At 34.2% G+C, this 19,425-nt stretch overlaps 2 protein-coding genes across 4 annotated transcripts in view; one reads left to right on the top strand and one right to left on the bottom strand.

The window, feature by feature from the left end:
* csul (protein arginine N-methyltransferase 5) overlaps positions 1–19,425 on the top strand; it is a 324,839-nt gene that overhangs the window by 262,696 nt on the left and 42,718 nt on the right. For 2 of the 3 annotated variants that reach the window (XM_067288670.1, XM_067288668.1), the window contains exons 1-2: positions 7,494–7,595; positions 7,748–7,851. In XM_067288670.1, the coding sequence (XP_067144771.1) occupies positions 7,763–7,851 (89 nt within the window). In that variant the 5' untranslated portion in view covers positions 7,494–7,595; positions 7,748–7,762. Of the gene's footprint in view, positions 1–7,493; positions 7,596–7,747; positions 7,852–19,425 lie in introns of those variants that run through there. The other variant, XM_067288669.1, reaches the window with a different exon arrangement.
* Positions 1,702–2,868, bottom strand: LOC136990300 (general transcription factor II-I repeat domain-containing protein 2-like). Its single transcript, XM_067288686.1, has one exon. It carries the CDS (start codon positions 2,866–2,868, stop codon positions 1,702–1,704), a length of 1,167 nt encoding a protein of 388 aa, XP_067144787.1.

Genomic DNA, 19,425 nt, shown 5'->3' with positions numbered 1-19,425 from the left:
CAGTGTCCCCGACTCCAACGGACGAAGTCTCCCCGTGCCTTACAGATTTGTCAACGCCACTGTCTCGGGGCGGCCACCTTCGATCCACCATCGAAGAACCACATCGACGCTCAAGACGTCCGGATGGCTGATTGTCCTAAAGCAAACTATTTTGTGCATAGTATATGTTTATTTTATGTTAAAATAAACGGTTTTTGTCAGATACTTGTCGTCTTTGTCTCTACAGCCACCACCCATATACGAATGGACCCTAGACCCAGTGGCGTAGCGTGGGAGTCAGCCGCCCGGGCGGAGGAAAATTTCGCTGCCCCCTTATTTAGTTATCTCAATTTAAAAAACTAAAATATACAGTAATTCTAAAGAACTTTTCGGCAAGAACAATCATCATTATTGTGTATTGTACTGTACAGTACATGTTACAAATAATAAAGTCATGTATATATGTTTTGCAATTCAATAATCACATTTATTACAAAAATTTTTACAAGATATTATTATTTATTGTGAAATTTTGCCGTCCCCTAAAAGTGCCGCCCGGGGCGGGCCACCCCTGCCGCCCCCACTACGCTACGCCACTGCCTAGACCAGGTATGGCCAAACATTTAGCTTTTAGGGGCTACTTTTTCCATAAAATATAGTCTGCGGTTGACTATGGATATGGGCAAATAATTTTAAAATTTTAGAAGATAATTAAAGAAGTCATTATATCGCCGATTTAAATTGCAAACCTCCACTTTTGGTCAAAAATTACATTTTCACACTATTAGAAAGAGAAAAACACCTTACATTGGCTATGAAACACCGCTATTATGCACCTATTTCATTGAAATCACGTGACAAGCAAAAAATTTATACGTTTTAAGAAAGTTGTGCAAAATATGCTGAATATGAGTTAGCAGGTTTGCAATCTAAGCCTACGATATATTTTTTATTTTATGAATTCCAACAATATTTATTAAAATTTAAAAAAATACAATGTCAAGAAATAAATACGAACAAAACAAATTTTAAGCATACAATTTTTATTTGGATGAAACCTGGCATTGCATAAGAGCAGCAAGTTTCTCAAAATTTGGCTCATATGAACTTAAAGCAATTCTTAAGCATGACTCTAAATGTAGATCCGTTATTTGCGATCGCTGTTTTGTTTTGATCGCATTCATATAAGAAAATGCGGATTCACATAAATATGTGGAGCCAAAGAAGGCATTGAAACGAGCAACAATTGTCCAAATATTTGGATATTTATCTTTGCTTATTAGTTTCCAAAAATTGCTATCTGAAACCATTGATTTTAGATTTATATCGCATTTAATATTTAGTATTTCTTCTTCTAATTCTGCTATATTTGTAGTATTAAGAAAATTGTGAAGTTTCTGAGCAAGACTTTCAACGTCGATGTCATTAAATGGGTAAGATAAAAAACAGGCAATATCTTCAAGTTCACTTAGTTTGAGAAATCTTCTATCAAATTCATTTAGAAGCATTCCAATAACATCAGCATATTTGTCGTAAGCAACAGTCTTGTTATTTTTAGATTCATCTGCCAGATTTTAATAGTGTTTTAAATCACGACGCTTTAGTTGCATTGCATGCATATTTAATTTTTCCGTAAATGACTTCAAAATGCTAATCATATGTATTATTGTTTTACCTTTACCCTGTAGTTGCTGATTTAATTGGTTTAATTTTTCAGTAACATCACAGAAAAAAAGCAAGATCGAGAAGCCATTCTTGATCATTTAATTGCGGATATGAATCACCTTTAGATTGTAAATATGAGGTTATTTGTGGCAGAAGTTCTCTAAATCTTGCTAAAAATGTAGCACGACTTAACCATCTTACATCAGTATGAAGTAACAGTTCATTGTGTTCTTCACCGCATTCATTCAGCAAAGCGCGAAACTGACGACGTGACAAACTTTTAGATCTTATGGAATTTACAATTTTAAATGCAACATCCATAACATGATTGAATTTTAACACTTTTGAACATAATATTTGAGTATGTATGATACAATGATAGTCAATAAAATTTGGAATGTCATCATCACCTTTACACAAAGCAACGAAGCCACTTTTGTTGCCAATCATTGCTGGAGCCCCGTCAGTGGTTATTGATACCAACTTGCAGATTGGAAAATTTGTTCGTGCAATATAATTTTTAAATAAATCAAAGATATCTTGACCTCTTGTGCGATCATGCATTGGAATAATAGTTAATAATTCTTCTGTAACCAACATATCATCGAAAACCATTCGAATAAAAACACATAATTGTGCAGTACCGATATAGTCCGTAGATTCGTCAAACTGCAGTGATAATACAACGCATTTATTAATGTTTTCATGTAAAATGTCTTCAAGATTTCGGCTCATTCCTTCTGTTCTACGCATAACTGTATTTCGCGATAACGACATATTTTTGATTGATGTCATTATTTCAGATTTATTTTTAAAATTCTGAAACAATTCTTCTCCAGCTTTAATGAATGCCTCTTTCCACATTTCCCCATCTTGAAACGGTTTGTTGTGTTTAATCAAAGTTTCAGCAACTTTGAATGAAGCAATCGTAGCTGTCTTCGAATTTGTATTGTATTTTAAAAAACTATTTTGTTGTGCAGTTATTTGTGCCTTCAGTTGTTGCACTTTTGTTTTTCTTAACGCAGTGCCACGTGGATAATCTTCTTCGTAATTTTTATGATTTGTTAGATAATGTCTTTTAACGTTTTCTTTCTTAGACAAAGCTACTGTTGCATTGCAAATAAAACAGATACATTTATCTTTCATCATAGTAAAGAAATAATCTTCTTCCCATCTACTGTGATAATGATACGTTTTTTTCCGGCTTGTACTTGGATTATTCATTCTAAAATAATAGGGTTAAATATTATTTTAGAATTTACCTACTAAAGATATTATTACGGAATATTTAAAACAATAACTAACATACTTACTTCTGTTCGCTATCACTGACTGTCACTTCACTGGCTGTCACTTTACTATCTAACTCTCTAACACACACTGATACTGATATGCGCCCTGTCTATGTTCGCTACAGAGAAAAAGCAAGTTGAGACACGCGGCCACACAGCTACCAACTAGCGCCGACAGAGCGCGTTCAGTATTACTACATTGTGTATCTTATCAGGATAAATATAAACAGTATGTGTATGTTTCACAAATAATTTATTATTGTAAGATTAAATTATAGAATTAAGAATTTCAAACATTTATTTAAGTTAGAACAAATTGTTCAACTTTGGCTTCGCGGGCTACTTTTAAAGCCTTTGCGGTCGACCGGTCGACCGCGGTCGACTTGTTGGCCACCCCTGGCCTAGACCATTACTGACGCTCAATTAACTGATTGCCCCTGGAAGTCGGCTTCTTACAGAAACACAGCTTCCCTATCATCAAATGTCACGGCACGCCACTGGTATTATTGCAAATGTATATCATTTTATAATATACGCAAACCTTTGATTTTTCCAGCAAAGTGTGTTTTGAATGCTTCCATATTTTATGTGTCACATGACCAAATAGATTGGAAAACACTGTCATGCAGTAATCCTTTGTTCCTAGCTTTTTAAATTTTGTTTTATATTTATGTAACGGCAACAACCTTAATTTTGAGAATAGGGATGAGATTTATAAAAGAAACAAATTGAAAATGCCATTATCTGTGGATGCATGTGGCATGCGAGCGCAAATGTTGGCGTCTATTTCATTTAATATCTCAGGATGAATTAAGATGAAAACATGAAATTTGGCACGGTAACTTGATTTGAGGGACATTGATGATGATAAAGATGGAGGAGGTGGGGAAATAGTGGGAGATCTCGAGAGAGATCGGACTTAACGAAGATTACTCGTTATTAGCATTTACAATTTTTTTTTTATAAAACCAATCACTAACCTCAAAATTAAGGTTTTTGTCATCTTATAATAATTAATAATATATAAAAACATTGTTTTCACAACAAAATCTCATAAAAGATGGCACGAGACACAACACACTTAACTCATTGCAGTGGCGTGCCGTGACATTTGATGACAGGGAAGCTGTTTCTGTAAGAAGCCGACTTCCAGGGGCAATCAATTAATTGCGCGTCAGTGATGGTCTAGGGCAGTGGTTCTTAAATTTGGTTGTAAATGATGCTGCCAAAGTAACAGTTAATTTTTTTTAACATTATACAAGAATTGTACACGTTTTTTTGTATCCCCTTGCAGATGGGACATACTAAATCGTAATATCACCGGTTTAACATTGAAATCCGTAAGGCTGGGTACACATTAGGCGTTTTGAAGCGCGCGTTTGAAAGAATCAAGAGTTCTGCATAGGTATACACACTCAAACGCGCGCTTCTGGCCAAGCGCGCGTTGATAGATTTTGGTTAGAACGCGCGTTTGAGTGTGTATACCTATGCGGAACTCATGGTTCTTTAAAACGCGGGTTACCAAAGCGCGCGCTTCAAAACGCCTAATGTGTACACAGCCTAAGTAATATAAGATGGGAGAGCAGAATAAATATATCAAATATTTTAATGGATTTTTTAAAACTCCTGTCAACTATACAGAACTATCATAAAAACATGTCAGTAAACTCTTATCGGTTGGGTTAAGTTATAAATCTAGTCTACTCATGATTCACATAATCGGGCGAGGGCGGCCGAATATCTAGCAGGCAGGCGGCTAACAGCCCAGAACCGGTCTGGGATATAAAATTGAAAGAGTTATACGTGTGAAGTTTCCACCAGCTAAACCGGGTGAGGTTGGTGCTCTGTAAAGCGCATGCGCCAATGCCTATAATCTGGCTGCTTGGAAGCTGACCCGGTTTCGACATTCCTTCCGCCACTGAATTATTCGAATATACAATAGCAATCTTATCGTTTTTTTCACATGTGGTATAGAAATTTGTAATAAGATAGATAATGCAGTTATAATAAAATATTAATTTTAATTAATTCAAAGTACGTTAAAATATGAAAATTTAGATTTTAGATAGATATTATATTTATATTTTTTAGAAAATACAAGGGAAGGTCATTTTTTTTTTTTTTTTAACTCTTTCCGCCCTGTGGGCCTCTTTTAGTAGGCCCATTATGGGTTCGGCCAGGCCCACAATGGGGCGACCGGGTGGTGAGGGACGGGGCCCGACATATCCGAACGGACCACCCCCCGAAAAATTCCTGGGGATTATTCGACCCGTTCGGATTCGATCCGGGTCCCCCAGAGCGGTAGGCTGCCACCTTGACCGCTCGGCCATCCGGCCGTCAGGGAAGGTCATTGGAAGGTGGAAGCGGCGCTTCCATCGCTTCCAATGACGGCACGCCACTGACTCATTGTAGGAATTTCTTTTGGCTTTTCTGGGTTGAAATCGTCGAAATTAGCAAAAGTCTCGGAATGTCAAAGTTGATATGATTCCAATATTTTACTGTGTTATATACACAAGGAGCCGGGAAAGTAAGATGGAAGATTGGTTTCAGTTACCTACAAACAAATAAAAATGAAAGGTTAAACCAATTAATGCAAGGGTTCCTAATCTTTTTCGTGTATTGTTTCCCTTTTAAAAAAGTATTTTTTCTGTTGACCCAATCAATATATATTATACAATATTCTATTATATATAATATAACCTCTTATATAATTTTTAAAAAACATTTATTTAAGAGCAGGAAAACTGTGTAAAATTTTAAATATTTGCAAAGTTTTAGCCATTCCCGCAAACTTTCATCGACCCCTAAAGGGTCAGTACCGACCCCGTCAAGAAACCCGGAGTTAATATAATAGAATGTATTTAACAAAATATTTCAATTTTAGAATTAATAAATCACAAAAGGGACAATTGTAAATTACTTATCAGCAGTTCATAATAAATTTAAATTTGATTTTGCCCTCGACTTTTTGAACGAAACACCAAAACACTGGGTTTTCAACATCAAACGGCATAAGAAAGCTGCGCAACAGCGGCAGAATGGATAAAATGGAACAAGCAGCTTTTCGCCTGCCGTTCGTCATTTCCAGACGATCGACAACCCAAAACTCACCACGTGGAGGTGGCTACTTCACAGTTCCACCAAGAGTTGGAAAGAATCTTACTCCACAAGTGACCAACATCACTTGTCGAGTCGAGTTCTTCCTAACTCGCACAATGAAAATATTTATAATTACCTCTGAATTCAGCTATTCGAAACTCACCGTATTATTACTATCTAAACTAAGAAATGCAATATTACAACTAGTAATAAAGAAAGACGGAAATCTATAAATACATCTGGTCGTAATAAAATGCGCGCTAGGGCCACAAAATTTAGTTTAATCTCATACCGAACCTCATTAACCAAAAATAATTTTAAAAATTACTCGCCCTGCGTGCGATTCAATAAAGCGGGACACAGAAAGCCTTTTCCATCTCCGGTCAGTTTCTTCACTCGAGCAAGCCTCAAAGAAACGAAACACAGAGAGCCGTCTAAGCCTCACCGTATTTTGTCTTCGTCCGAGTGGGGCTTAAGCATGCGGGACACAGGGAGCCTTCTCCGCCTTTCGTGAAGTCTTCTGTCTTCGTTCAAGCGGGCCTTAAGAACGCGTGACGTATTACGATCCCGTAATATTTTTACGTCACGTGTTATGTAAAAACATTAATCGGTTTGAAATATTTCAGAAAGGATTATTTTATTAAAATAATATTCATTAGAAATAGGATTACTTTATGATTTTTAGGTTAAAATAACGCTATCTGTTTTCTAATAAATAAAATTATAGAAATATCGAATCATTCATTTATTCTAAAGCAGCGTTTCTCAACCTGGGGGTCGCGTGTGAAACCATAATTTAAATAACTGTCATTGTACAACCTTGTCTTTTTACCAACCGATTCACTGGATGTAGATGGCTCACTTCGTTTTTTTCACAAATTTATCCATTTCGCATTAGAAATTTAAAAAAACAACTGAGTTTCACGGTTGATCGCACGCTAAAATAAAGCACGCTTTGCATTCGAAACTTAATATTCCTCTGGGTGGAGGTCGCGGAGCTAAGGTTGAGAATCGCCGTCCTAGGGGTAAGATGAGGACAAGTTTGGGTGGGAGGTGCGAAGTTAAAATCTTTAACCATTAAAATAAAGTACTTACAAATATTTTTATAAATTTATTTTGTTTCGTCATAATTTCACAATTTCTACGAAATTGGACAAATTAATAATTAATCCGGACCATGAATTTAAAAACGGCTTGTCCGGGTGAAAACCGTCCTGGTGGCAACACTAAGTAGGAATCATAATAACTTATTTTCATGTATTGGTAAAGAAATTAATCTAATCACGTTATCGATTACATTGAATAATGTCATGTATTGATGGCCGGATAGCCGAGCGGTCAAGGTAGCAGCTTATTGCCCTGGGAAACCTGGCATCGAAAAATTCACAGAAATTTTTCGGGTTTGCCCGACTAGATATGTCGACCCCCGCCCCATTGTAGACCTGGCCGAACCCATAATGGGCTTGCTAAAAAAGAGTTCTTCTTAGTGCCCACGGGGCGGAGAGGTAAAATGTATCATGTATTTACAAGATACATAATAAACGCAACTGTTTTATTCAAGTATATAAATACAATACAATTTTATTGTATATAATTTTTTTCAAATGTTTTTACTACATTATAAATTATTTTATATAATTATTTAATATATTGACTTTTAAAGAATTGATTATTTTTAATTGGTCGCTTTATCATTTCTTGCTTCCCGCCAGGTCGGATATTTCAAAATGGCGAGTCGTCAGCATGTGTCGTGTGGTCTTGAACTCGCTTGTGCAAATGATATTAGTAATTCTTTGTCAGCTGCTACTAGTGCTGGGTATGAATATAATTTTGAATTTTCTTATGTCCGCTAGTGGAATAAATTTTTGTCTTCTTATCGTAACCATGTGATCGATATTTCGAAGGTTTACAGTTGTCGAAATTTTAAATGATTTATTGTAGTTATCGTTAAAGTGTAATTAGAATTTGATCGTTTTATAAATAAGTGAAATATGTTACTGATATGAATAAATAATATTTTAAATATTTAGATTGCAAGGAAATACTAGAAATTTACCTGTATAACATTCTTAAATTTCTCATGGAGTTAAGTTATTTATTAAAAAGTTATGGTAATTTTTGCACATTATATTTTTAGCTTTACTGATACCATTACTAATGAAAAAAATAATTTCTACAATTCACATTAAAGTATGGCGTTTAAATGTTGATAAATAAAAGATGAATAAAGCTTTCATTCAGATAATTTTACACTTGATTAAAGTAAAAACTTCTCCTTTCGAATTACTGGACTTGATTAAAATAGAATGAAGAAAATTAATGAGAAACGAGAAATAGAAGACAAAAGGCTGAAAATGAAATGAACGTAATAGAAAATTCGAAAGTATATGTGAAAATGTGGTTTGGAAGAAGAAAATATGTAGAAAGAAGAAATAAGAATAGTTCAAAATATTCAATTAAAAAACAAAACAGTAATTTAGAAATCTTGAGGTTGTGATCTATGATTTCCAGTAGATAAATAATTTTGCTTGTTGCTTAAATTTTTTTGGGGGATTATATAGATTACTCACTATGGAATTTCGGGACTTTGAGTATGTATTTGAACTCTGGACTGAGACGAGTTCGGTGATACCCTACTTTTGGACCGGAAACCAAAAATAAGAAAGTTATCATGTTAACGAGATCTTGCCTTTCACAATGCATTCTACTCCATTTTAGAGTTTTCCACTAGGTGGCGCTGCTTGTAGTTCAGTATATGTTTCCTTTTTTTTTCTTTCGTTCAAGAAGTACCATGAATCAATAACTAGTGACGTTAAACATTGGGTGGCCTGCCAGTGGCTCCCCTCTGGGAGGAGTTCGTCGGAGCACGAACAGTCAAACGCCATCTAGTGGAAAACTCTAAAATGGCATAGAATGCATTGTGAAAGGCAAGAAATCATTAATATGCTAACTTTCTTATTTTTGGTCTCTGGTCCAAAAGTAGGGTATCGTTGAACTTGTCTCCTGAGTTTAAATATATACTCAGTCTTGAAATTCCATAGGGAGTAATCTATAGTACAGCCTTTTTTTGTATCTGTTCAGTTATAATTTGTTAATCAATGAAGGAAAATAAACAAACAAGCATTTTCTTCATCAAAAAAAGTTAAGCAGTGTAAACATTCATTCACAGAAGAATAATGCAGTTAGAATTGTTGATTATTGCAAAAGTTAGTAAGATTCAAGCTCTGAATGAGAGGTTTCATGCCCCAGAATTGTAGACCCCTATATAAGCAAAAAAGTCAAAGGAACCATACCTGCCCATGTGACCTTTTGTGAAATATTTGCCTCCAAAGGTCAGCTTTTAACATGCATCAGTATACTTCCTATTCTCCATGCTCCGCATCATCAAGACTTGCTATCGCTTGTCGTGACCAATGCTCCACATATAGTCATGTGCTTTGGTACTTGTTATCGCTCACACCTCATTATATAGTTTTAGAGGGGTGTGGGGGTGAGTCCCACACTCCTCTAAAACTATATAACATCAAGTATTCCATGAATAGTCAAGTGGGCTACTCAAAGCCAGCAAGTTGCATAGGCTAAATAATTAAACACAATAGTCTGAGTAGAGTGATGTGACTTGTGATCTTGTGTGACCAGATTTTGGTAATCTATCTCATGAAAGGTTGCTTGTAGAGGTATGGTTCCATTGACTTTTTTGCTCCTACGGGTATGCTTTACAGTTCTGATAAGGTCCCAACCTGTCTCATTTAGAACTTGAATTGTACTCAAAAGTTGACATAAAGCTCTATCTCAAACAGATATGTAAATGATGACAGTTAGGTCCAATAGCATGATAGTTAATGCTGCCAGAGTGCCTTAAAATTATTAAAATTCCAGTATCCTGAAAAATAAGGGTCACAGAGGCACATTATGTTTACAATTTTTAGTGTACTTTTTGTTACACCAGGATGGTGATATTGGGTGCGTTTACTTTTTGCTAGCTTCCAAGCTTGCCGAGCTGACACTTAGCTCAGCCTGACGTCATACTAGCACGCTTGTAAAAGTATACACAGTAATGGCGGCTTCCGGATTAGTGTCAGCGGCTGTAGCGATAATTTCACAACTACAGTCTCTAGATTCGGAGTCTGAAGACGATGATCTGTTGCTAGAATGTGCAATATCTGCAGTAGAAGTTGAGGCGAATTCATCCAGTGGTGAGAACAGCAAGTCAGTTGAGAAAGTAAAAGGGTATGTTGAGTACACCGTGCCAAGATACCGATCGAAGGATTTTCAAGAACATTTTCGATTAAACAGAACAACTGTGGACATTTTAATGTCAAAATTAGCACCATTACTTAATAACAAACCGAATTCAAGAGAACGATGTCCATTGACGGTGGAGAAAAAAATATTGTGCAGTCTCTACTTGTTATCGAATCAAGCTCCGTTCAGGTAAAGTACAGATCTATATCGTTAATTGAGATTCATGTTAATAATATGAATTGTGGTTAAAATTAACAAATTGTATATATATATTTGAATTAAAAGAAAACTGTAAAGAATTTTTAAATGAAACTTTGGTACTTTGAAACTTTAAACATAAATTCTGTTTTACAGTATAAATAAGTTAACAACTTTTAACATCATCACAAATTTTGTAAATTCTTGATCTTTTTGTGTCAATTAAATATAACTACACCAAATTTTTATATTTTAAAGGTAATACATATAGAAGCTAAAAATAGTACAACTAACATTAAATACTCCTGTTTGCATAAAATTACAGTTTGTCCCTCTTAATTTCTTCTCCAATAGGTAATAAATGACTTTTTTAGGACTTCTTGATAATTTTTAGATATTTGTCAGTTAAAATCCCTAAATTTGATAAACCATTAAATCCAAAGCAGCCCCACACCATAACAGAACCACCACCTTGTTGACTGTTGAAAAACTGCACTTGTCTTTCCTAATACCATACCAGTAATTAGGCCATACAAATTAAATTTTTTTTCATTACTGTAAAGGACTAAGCTATTGGTCATTCCACAGCATGTGACCTTTAGTCTACTGCATTCTTGCCAATTTTGTTACTGATGATTTTTTATCAAGGCATAAAATTTCACATGTGGAGCTGCTGAAATTCTTTGACTAACAGTGCTTGCTTTTTGATGTTTTTAATCCACTTTCACACAAAATTTGACAAGCTAATTTATTCTGTTGTGATGCAAGATGCACAGTTCTATCACTACCACTTTGACATATGATTTTGGGCCTTCCTTAATCAATGTTTAGAAGGTATTAGTGATGATTTTTCCAAAATTTTATAAATTTCAGTAGAAGATCTGCTCATTAAAACTTGCAAGTTCCTTGACACTACAGCCTCCTGCTTTTAATTTCCATATTCATGTAATTTCTTCCATACTAAACTCTTTTCCATGTAAAATTTTGGAAAGTTTTGATTCAGTATTTAAATTACTACTTGACAACAAAGTAAAAGTGTTATAATTATAAAAAATAAATGACATCACATAAGTTTCTTATGCTTCAAATTTTGCAATTTTGTTTTATCATCTATACTTTTGGGAGCCAAAAAAATATATTTTTGTTGTTAAATTATTAATATAATGATTAATTTTGAATTTTCAAAAATCAGTGTAAAATAATTTGCATAGACAAATGAAATCATCTCTTGAATTCCTAACCTAACCCAAGTGTGGCTATAATTAATTAACAGACTATATAATGCTGTTAGTGTATTGCATTATATACAAATTATTAATATTTATGTATATACAATACTATGTAGCAACTTAATGTGCATTTTCATTTTCAGGTTAGCTGCGGATCGTTTTAACATATGCAGACGAACAGCTTGGAAAATACTGCATGAATTTTCCTCAGCACTTTTGGACTTGAATAAAAGAGAGGGTATACTTTCTTGGCCAAACCAAGAACAGGCATTTAAAACAAGCCAATATTACACAAAAAAGTTTGGTTTTCCTGGAGTGATTGGAGTTGTAGATGGTAAGCATATGGCTATTAAAGCCCCCAGGAATGACCATTCATCCTATTATAATAGGAAACAATTTTATTCAATTATTCTCCAGGCTGTATGCAACGAGAAGTTGCTATTCACGGACTGTTATGTAGGAGAGGCGGGATCAGTTCATGATGCCTGTGTCTATCGTCGATCCACATTAGCTAAGCGAATTGATGAAGGTGTAGGATTTCCGGTAGACACTCACCTCCTCGGTGATGCAGCCTATCCTTTAAATAAATATTTATTAACACCATACCGAGACAATGGCCATTTAACTGAAATTCAATCATATTTCAACACCAAGCTTCAAATGTAGAGCTCAATTGAAAGAGCATTTGGGTTGTTTGTTGGTCGGTTTAGACGCTTCAAACTTCTTGATATGCATCGATTGGACTTAATGGTGATGCTAATTATGGCAGGATGCATTCTCCACAACTTTTCTATCTTAGAAGGAGATGAAACCAATATTGAAGAGGAAAGGTTAGTTGGAGTGCCAGAAGTAATTGAAAACGTCCAAGCAAGAAGAGATGCACAAAATAAGCGTAGTGATTTGGCAAACATTCTTTTTGCAAGGCGAATACAGCATTAATGACATAAAAAAGAAATGTATATGTATTATATAACTTTTTGTATGTGTATATATTATATAACTTTCTGTAATGTAACATTTTGTCTGTATATATATCATATATTAAGTAATTAAGGTATAGTACATCCAAAAGTTTATGAAATAAAGATTGCATCAAAAATATTAAAAACGAGTTTTTGTTTACTTTATATGAAATAAAAACTTTAAAAACTTTTTGTTTTCAATAAAAATGAACTTTATTTATAATTTTTCTAAAATTTTATCTAATATTTCGTGCAGTTTTTTGCGTTCTTTCTTTCCTCTCTCCTCTTTTGTATTTCTCTTCCTATGTCATGTACGACGTTGAGCAACTCGCTGCTGTCTCTTTTTCTCTTACAAGAACTGGTATTAGATGAAGAGGGCACAGGAGATTGGGTTGATGGGGATGATGTGCACGCTACAGGAGACGGGGATGATGTGCACGCCACAGGAGACGGGGATGATGTGCACGCCACAGGAGACGGGGATGATGTGCACGCCACAGGAGACTGGGATGGTGTGCACGCCACAGGAGACGGGGATGGTGTGCACGCCACAGGAGACGGGGATGGTGTGCACGCCACAGGAGACGGGGATGGTGTGCACGCCACAGGAGACGGGGATGGTGTGCACGCCACAGGAGACGGGGATGGTGTGCACGCCACAGGAGACGGGGATGGTGTGCACGCCACAGGAGACGGGGATGGTGTGCACGCCACAGGAGACGGGGATGGTGTGCACGCCACAGGAGACGGGGATGGTGTGCACGCCACAGGAGACGGGGATGGTGTGCACGCCACAGGAGACGGGGATGGTGTGCATGCCACAGGAGACGGGGATGGTGTGCATGCCACAGGAGACGGGGATGACGGAGTGGGAGTGGAACTTGAGTGAGGATTCACTCTCACTCCATCTGTGTTGCTACAAGTAGCAACAGGGGATATTTCTGGCCGTTTCCCAATGGCATCATCCATTAAGGAATAAAATTCCCAATGTTTCCGGTTGTTACCGGATTGGGAATTGTGAAGTTTTATTTTTTTAAATGTTTTTTTCAGCCCTCGCCATTTGGTGTCAACCTGGGCTGGAGTCACCGAAAACCCCTCTTCATTTAATTTATTTGCGATTATCCTCCATATCTATAATATTAAAGAAGGTTGTTAGAAATTATTTATGGAAGGTTCATACGTACAATGTTAATTTGGCAAGCAGTACAACCTGAATATTTGTATATTGAGGTAATTCAAATTTCTCTCTATGTTCGTTGTATAACGAAATTAATTCAATGGTCCTGGCTTTGGGCCACTGGAAGCTACAGGACTCCTCTATAATAAAAGATAGAAAATATTTAGATATGGAGCCTTTATTATAACAGATTAAAAATTATAAAATTTTTTTAACAATCGGCGCTAATTACATTGTGATCTTAGTTTATTCTTTCAACAATTTTATTCAAAATCAAAATTTGACTTACCAGTAGGGATACTTGGTTCAACTGAAGCAGTTGAAATGGTTTTCAAAGCCAATTCTCTGGCATAATTTACATCTGTAATGAAGTCCTCTGTTATCGAAATAGGATTTATGATATAAAATTATACACTTTTAGGAATTCCTTTTTACTTACCTTCCATCATCTGACGACAAACGTCTTCGTTAACTCGTAATTTAACTACTTTTCCATCCGGTAGAGTAACCGTAACATCGTACATGGACGCCGCCATCTTTGAACAAACACCTAGCTCGTTGTAAATTCTCCGAGCACGCCGAGCATGCTAGGAATGCTAGCAATGACGTCGTGGGTGCGAAAAGTATACGCTGTGCTCACTGGTAGCTAACAAAAAGTATACAGGCTGAGCGCGCTAGGGGTGAGATCGGAGCTAAAAGTAAATGCACCCATTGAGTAGTGCTTAATGATTTTGAGTCATTAAGCAAAACAAGTACATTGTGACATCACTTAATGAACAGTCAACAGGAAATGCTATATTGAATCTTGTAGCATTCTCATTATAAACAATACTTTTGTTGACTACTATTGTTTACTGAAAGGTTCGTACCTTTGAGTCTAGACAACTATCAAATATATACTTAAATTCCTATTTATTGAAACATAGGCAAGATTATTACTTTTAAAACTAGCCTATATTGTTTAATATCATTTATAGCAAATATAAGGTATAATTAAGAAATATCTATATATTTCTATATTATACATTATTTCTATAATTATATTAATATATATACATATGAACAGCTTATCTGTAAAAAGTTTCTTGTGTGCACTCATGAAGTCTACCATTATTTGGTATTGTGCAGTACAAGTTTTACAACTTCAATTTTTATTCTCTATATTAAGAAAATTATATTTATAAAAATAATAGATGAAACTCCACTTCAGGTTACCTGCTGTACCTCCACATAATGCTATTAATAATATCATGTAATCAAAATTAGAAGAAATCCTCATTGCCAATTTGTCAGTTTCCACTGTTGGTGACTCACGCATGACATTGCAATTTGTGTGTTTGTCTCAAGGTGAACGACTGTGTACAAACCTAATGAGAACGGTAAAAATGTCGTTGAGTATCACTCTAGGTTGTGCATTATGCATTTGTTAGAAATGATCATTAGTATTAAGTAGCCAAAACCTTTCATGATGACAGTCATTGAGTTCAGTATTGCCTCCCAGGCACATCTATATGATGCAGTCAAAGGCATTATCTACAGTTGACAGAGTTTGAAAAGATTGCATCATTATACTGAGATGGCCCTTTTGTCAAATTTCTCACTATCTGGTCTGACCTGACTGTGAGCAGGTGTTGGGAGCAGTGAATATGTCTGGGCACATATGCATCTTTGTCTACCATTCAGAGATGGGTGGAAGTCTTGTTACAGAACTCTGTCACTTTCCATACTATTACAGGTAATCAGTAGGTGTCCTGTCATCAACCCGTCATCGTCAGCTTCATTTGCAGTGATGACAGAGAAACATGGACTGTTATATATTGACATCTTTAATGATGAGTCTTTATTCTGTTTGAACATGGATGGCTACTGTGATAGTGTGGAGAACTGGTTCAATCAATACCAATACTGTAATCCTGTTTTACAACAGTAAAACAGGAGTTACAGTATTGGTGCAGTATGCCACTCAGCAGAATGGCTTACTGCACCACTGCTGGCATGCTTGTCTGGGAAATCATCTTTTATGATAATCAGTCAGTTGTGCAAGAAACATAGGCAGGTGAAGGAAGTGTGGCAGCATATCACTGTGCTGTCAGTCTCCAGACTTATCACGCATTGACATTTATGGGACCATATAGGATGCTGGCTTCAGTGTGAAGAATCTGGAACATCAGTTATAACATCTGTGGATAAATCTGTTACAAGAAAGCATACAGTGCTTGGTGCCACCATGCCTGACTATATTATTGTGTGTATCCAGACAAGAGGAAATTCTACAGGTACTAAAGATTGGTTTAAAATATACTGTTGATGCATAGGAAATTATCCATTTGCTGTGATATTATAATTACTTATTACCGTCATCATAATTTTATTTGCTTCAGATACCTTCTTCTTAGTGCTTAACTTTTTGTTTTGTGAGCTTATACGCAAAGTTATTAATGATAGTAATGTTAAAATTACACAAATAAATCAAAACTCAATAAGAAATTTTTGTTTTTATTATTCAAAGTGTTGTAAGATTATATTGAATGCAAAAATTAATGAAGAACAAAATAATAATAAAATTTTTAAAAATATATTTGATTTTATAGAAAGAAGAAAATTTTCAGAAGAAAAATATTACTATTTTAATTGATTTAACTTTATAATTTTTATTTCACAATCAAATGTCTTAATTTATTGCTAACAAAGTTGAACTAGTGACTAGTTAATCTACTGGATTAAGCATTACATCTTTAACAGTAGAGAAATGCTAATGTTTTAAATCCAGTTAGTTAATTTACAGGCCATCTTCAGATGTGGGTATATAAACATGAAATTCCAGTGTTGGATAAGAAAGAAAGATCAATAAGATTACATGAATTTTATTATTCACTTATGAACATTCAAAAGTCAAATTAAATTATGAAAGCTGGAAATATTATTTCAATATTACCATTAATTTGTGAACACTGCTAACATTGTGTTCACAAATCAAACAGCTTAGTTCAGATAGCCAACATTTTTAACAGATTAGAATGATGAAAAACATATACAATTACAATTCTTAAGTTACGACCAAATTCAAATAGCCCACACAATATAAATCATTACTTTTTCTGAATAAGTATGTACACGTCATACATGCATGTTCATACCTGTCGCTATAAACACAGCGACATAAAATAATAGCAATAATTGCATTACATTTTTTATACTGTCGGTATTTTCTTAATGCATAAAATTAGTGCAATGTGATTATATAATAATTAAAAAGATTTACATTTATAATTACAGTCAAAATTCAATTAGTAATAGTAAGGCTTACTGTTGTTATTCCTTTGGGTGGGGGATCACAAAATATTAATTTTATTTATATTTACTATTTGGGGATCGCAAAGCTAAGAAGGTTGAGAATCGTTGCTTTAAAGTATACTATATATAGGTTTGGTATACTACTAATTTATTTTTAATTGTGCTGCAGTTTGAAAAAATTGATGCTTGTAAATTCCCACTGTCATCCGTTTGTCTGTTCTTTAATCTTGATAACAGAGTTAGATAGATGAAAGTCAAGACCAGATATGGAAAGATTAGGGGCATGAGGCCTGGATTAAATATAAGAACTTCTGATGCAAACCAGAAGTCATTATTTCAATTCAAAAATTTTCCCCTGAAAGGTGTTTGATAGATGACTGGCATGACTCTATTGTTAAAGGAAAAGTATGATGTACAGGGGCAAGATACTACTAATTTGAGGTGGTGAGCACATATTTTAAATTAAACAAATTAAAAAATATATGATAAAAAAATGCAGCCCAGCATTGTGACCATGTCACAATAAATAATTGCTCATTGCAAGCATAAATTTTTTTTATCTTACAAAATAATTCTAGAATTATGAATATTTTGTGTTTCTAAAATAAATGTAATAAATCTACATATAAAGTTTATTAGATTTATTATGGATTTAAATTTGTTTTATTGGAAATTTACCATGAATAAAAACACGCCTTTGATAAGCCAGCAAATAAATAATAATATAAAAACATTTTTGACCATTTTTTAACAATCTTCTTCAGTTAACATACAATAGAAGATAAAATCGAACACCAAAATAGAACATAAGTATGAAAATAAAAAATATAAATAATAGAAATGTAGATGCAGTGGATAAAATAAACAAACATGGAAATAATATAAATTAAGCTGAAAATGTCCCTTAATAAAAAATTAAAAGAAATAGTCTCTTAATATCATTAATTTTTGTAAAAGGATCACCTTGCAGTAGCTAAAGCGTCTGCATCTCTATGGTTGATGCAACCAGTTGTGTGCTTTCTATACCATTACATGATCAATGTTTTAATTCTGATCTTGTCTATGTGGGCGCAACGATGCACAACTTGCAGCAATGTCTCAAAGAGCATAAATATATGATTAATAAGAACCTTAACAACACCATGCTATCAGCTTATGCAAGACAACAGGACATTCAAGTCCATTGGGATCAAGTGGAAATAATTAAACCAACAAAAAATTTACACACAATGAAATATCTGGAAAAGTTAGAGAACTTTAAAGCGCACAAGACAACTGGTTGCATCAACCATAGAGATGTGGACGCTTTAGCTACTGCAAGGTGATCCTTTTACAAAAATTAATGATATTAAGAGACTATTTCTTTTAATTTTTTATTAAGGGACATTTTCAGCTTAATTTATATTATTTCCGTGTTTGTTTATTTTATCCACTGCATCTACATTTCTATTATTTATATTTTTTATTTTCATACTTACGTTCTATTTTGGTGTTCGATTTTATCTTCTATTGTATGTTAACTGAAGAAGATCGTTAAGAAACAGTCAAAAATGTTTTTATATTATTAATATTTATTTGTTGGATTATTAAAGGTGTATTTTTATTCATAGTATATTTATCCAGTTTAGTACATTATGTATAAGTATTGGAAATTTATGATTTGCATGTGATCTTGAAATCATATATTAAGATTTTTTTTTACAAAGAATAAAATACATTAGAACCCTGATTAACTGAGGTTCTGCATTACCGAAGGTTATGTAAACCTGTAAGTGAATATTACTACTTTTTTTAAAAAATGCATGAAAAAAGTTTAAAACAATAACATATATTACAAAGTGATTTGTTTCTGTTACCTTTTATCATTTAACTTCAGTAGGCATTAACTAATTTATATTAAAATGTAACTACAGTAATATGCATACAAATATAAACATCAACTGAAACCCTGTGCATAGCAAATAGACACCACAATTGCTGTAAATAATCGGACTATATAGCCTGATTATTTACATCAATTGTGGGTGTCTATTTAATAATATGCATTTTTATTTTTAAAACTATTGTACAGTACATATTAGTTGTATAAGAAATGGTGTAAAAAATGTTGTTCTTATATATAAGGTAAAAAAAAAAGAGGTTTAAAAGTGATGTATCATAAAAATCTTTTGCATTTGTAAATTTCTAATCCAAAATGGTCATAGTCATCCATCCAAGTTTTCAGTTATCTGTAGTAGCATCTTTTCACATTATCTCAGATAATTAGGATTGTACTGTAATAAGTT

This window comes from Centruroides vittatus, unplaced genomic scaffold, assembly GCF_030686945.1.
Source record: "Centruroides vittatus isolate TY-2023 unplaced genomic scaffold, ASM3068694v2 scaffold_899, whole genome shotgun sequence".
In the NCBI taxonomy this organism is placed as follows: Eukaryota; Metazoa; Arthropoda; class Arachnida; order Scorpiones; family Buthidae; genus Centruroides; species Centruroides vittatus.
The sequence above is the reverse complement of the archived record's forward strand: the minus strand, read 5'-3'. Positions and strand labels throughout refer to the sequence as shown.

Excerpts from the sequence above, each read along its gene's own strand:
- LOC136990300 (XM_067288686.1), bottom strand. The coding sequence starts at position 2,868 with ATGAATAATCCAAGTACAAGCCGGAAAAAAACGTATCATTATCACAGT.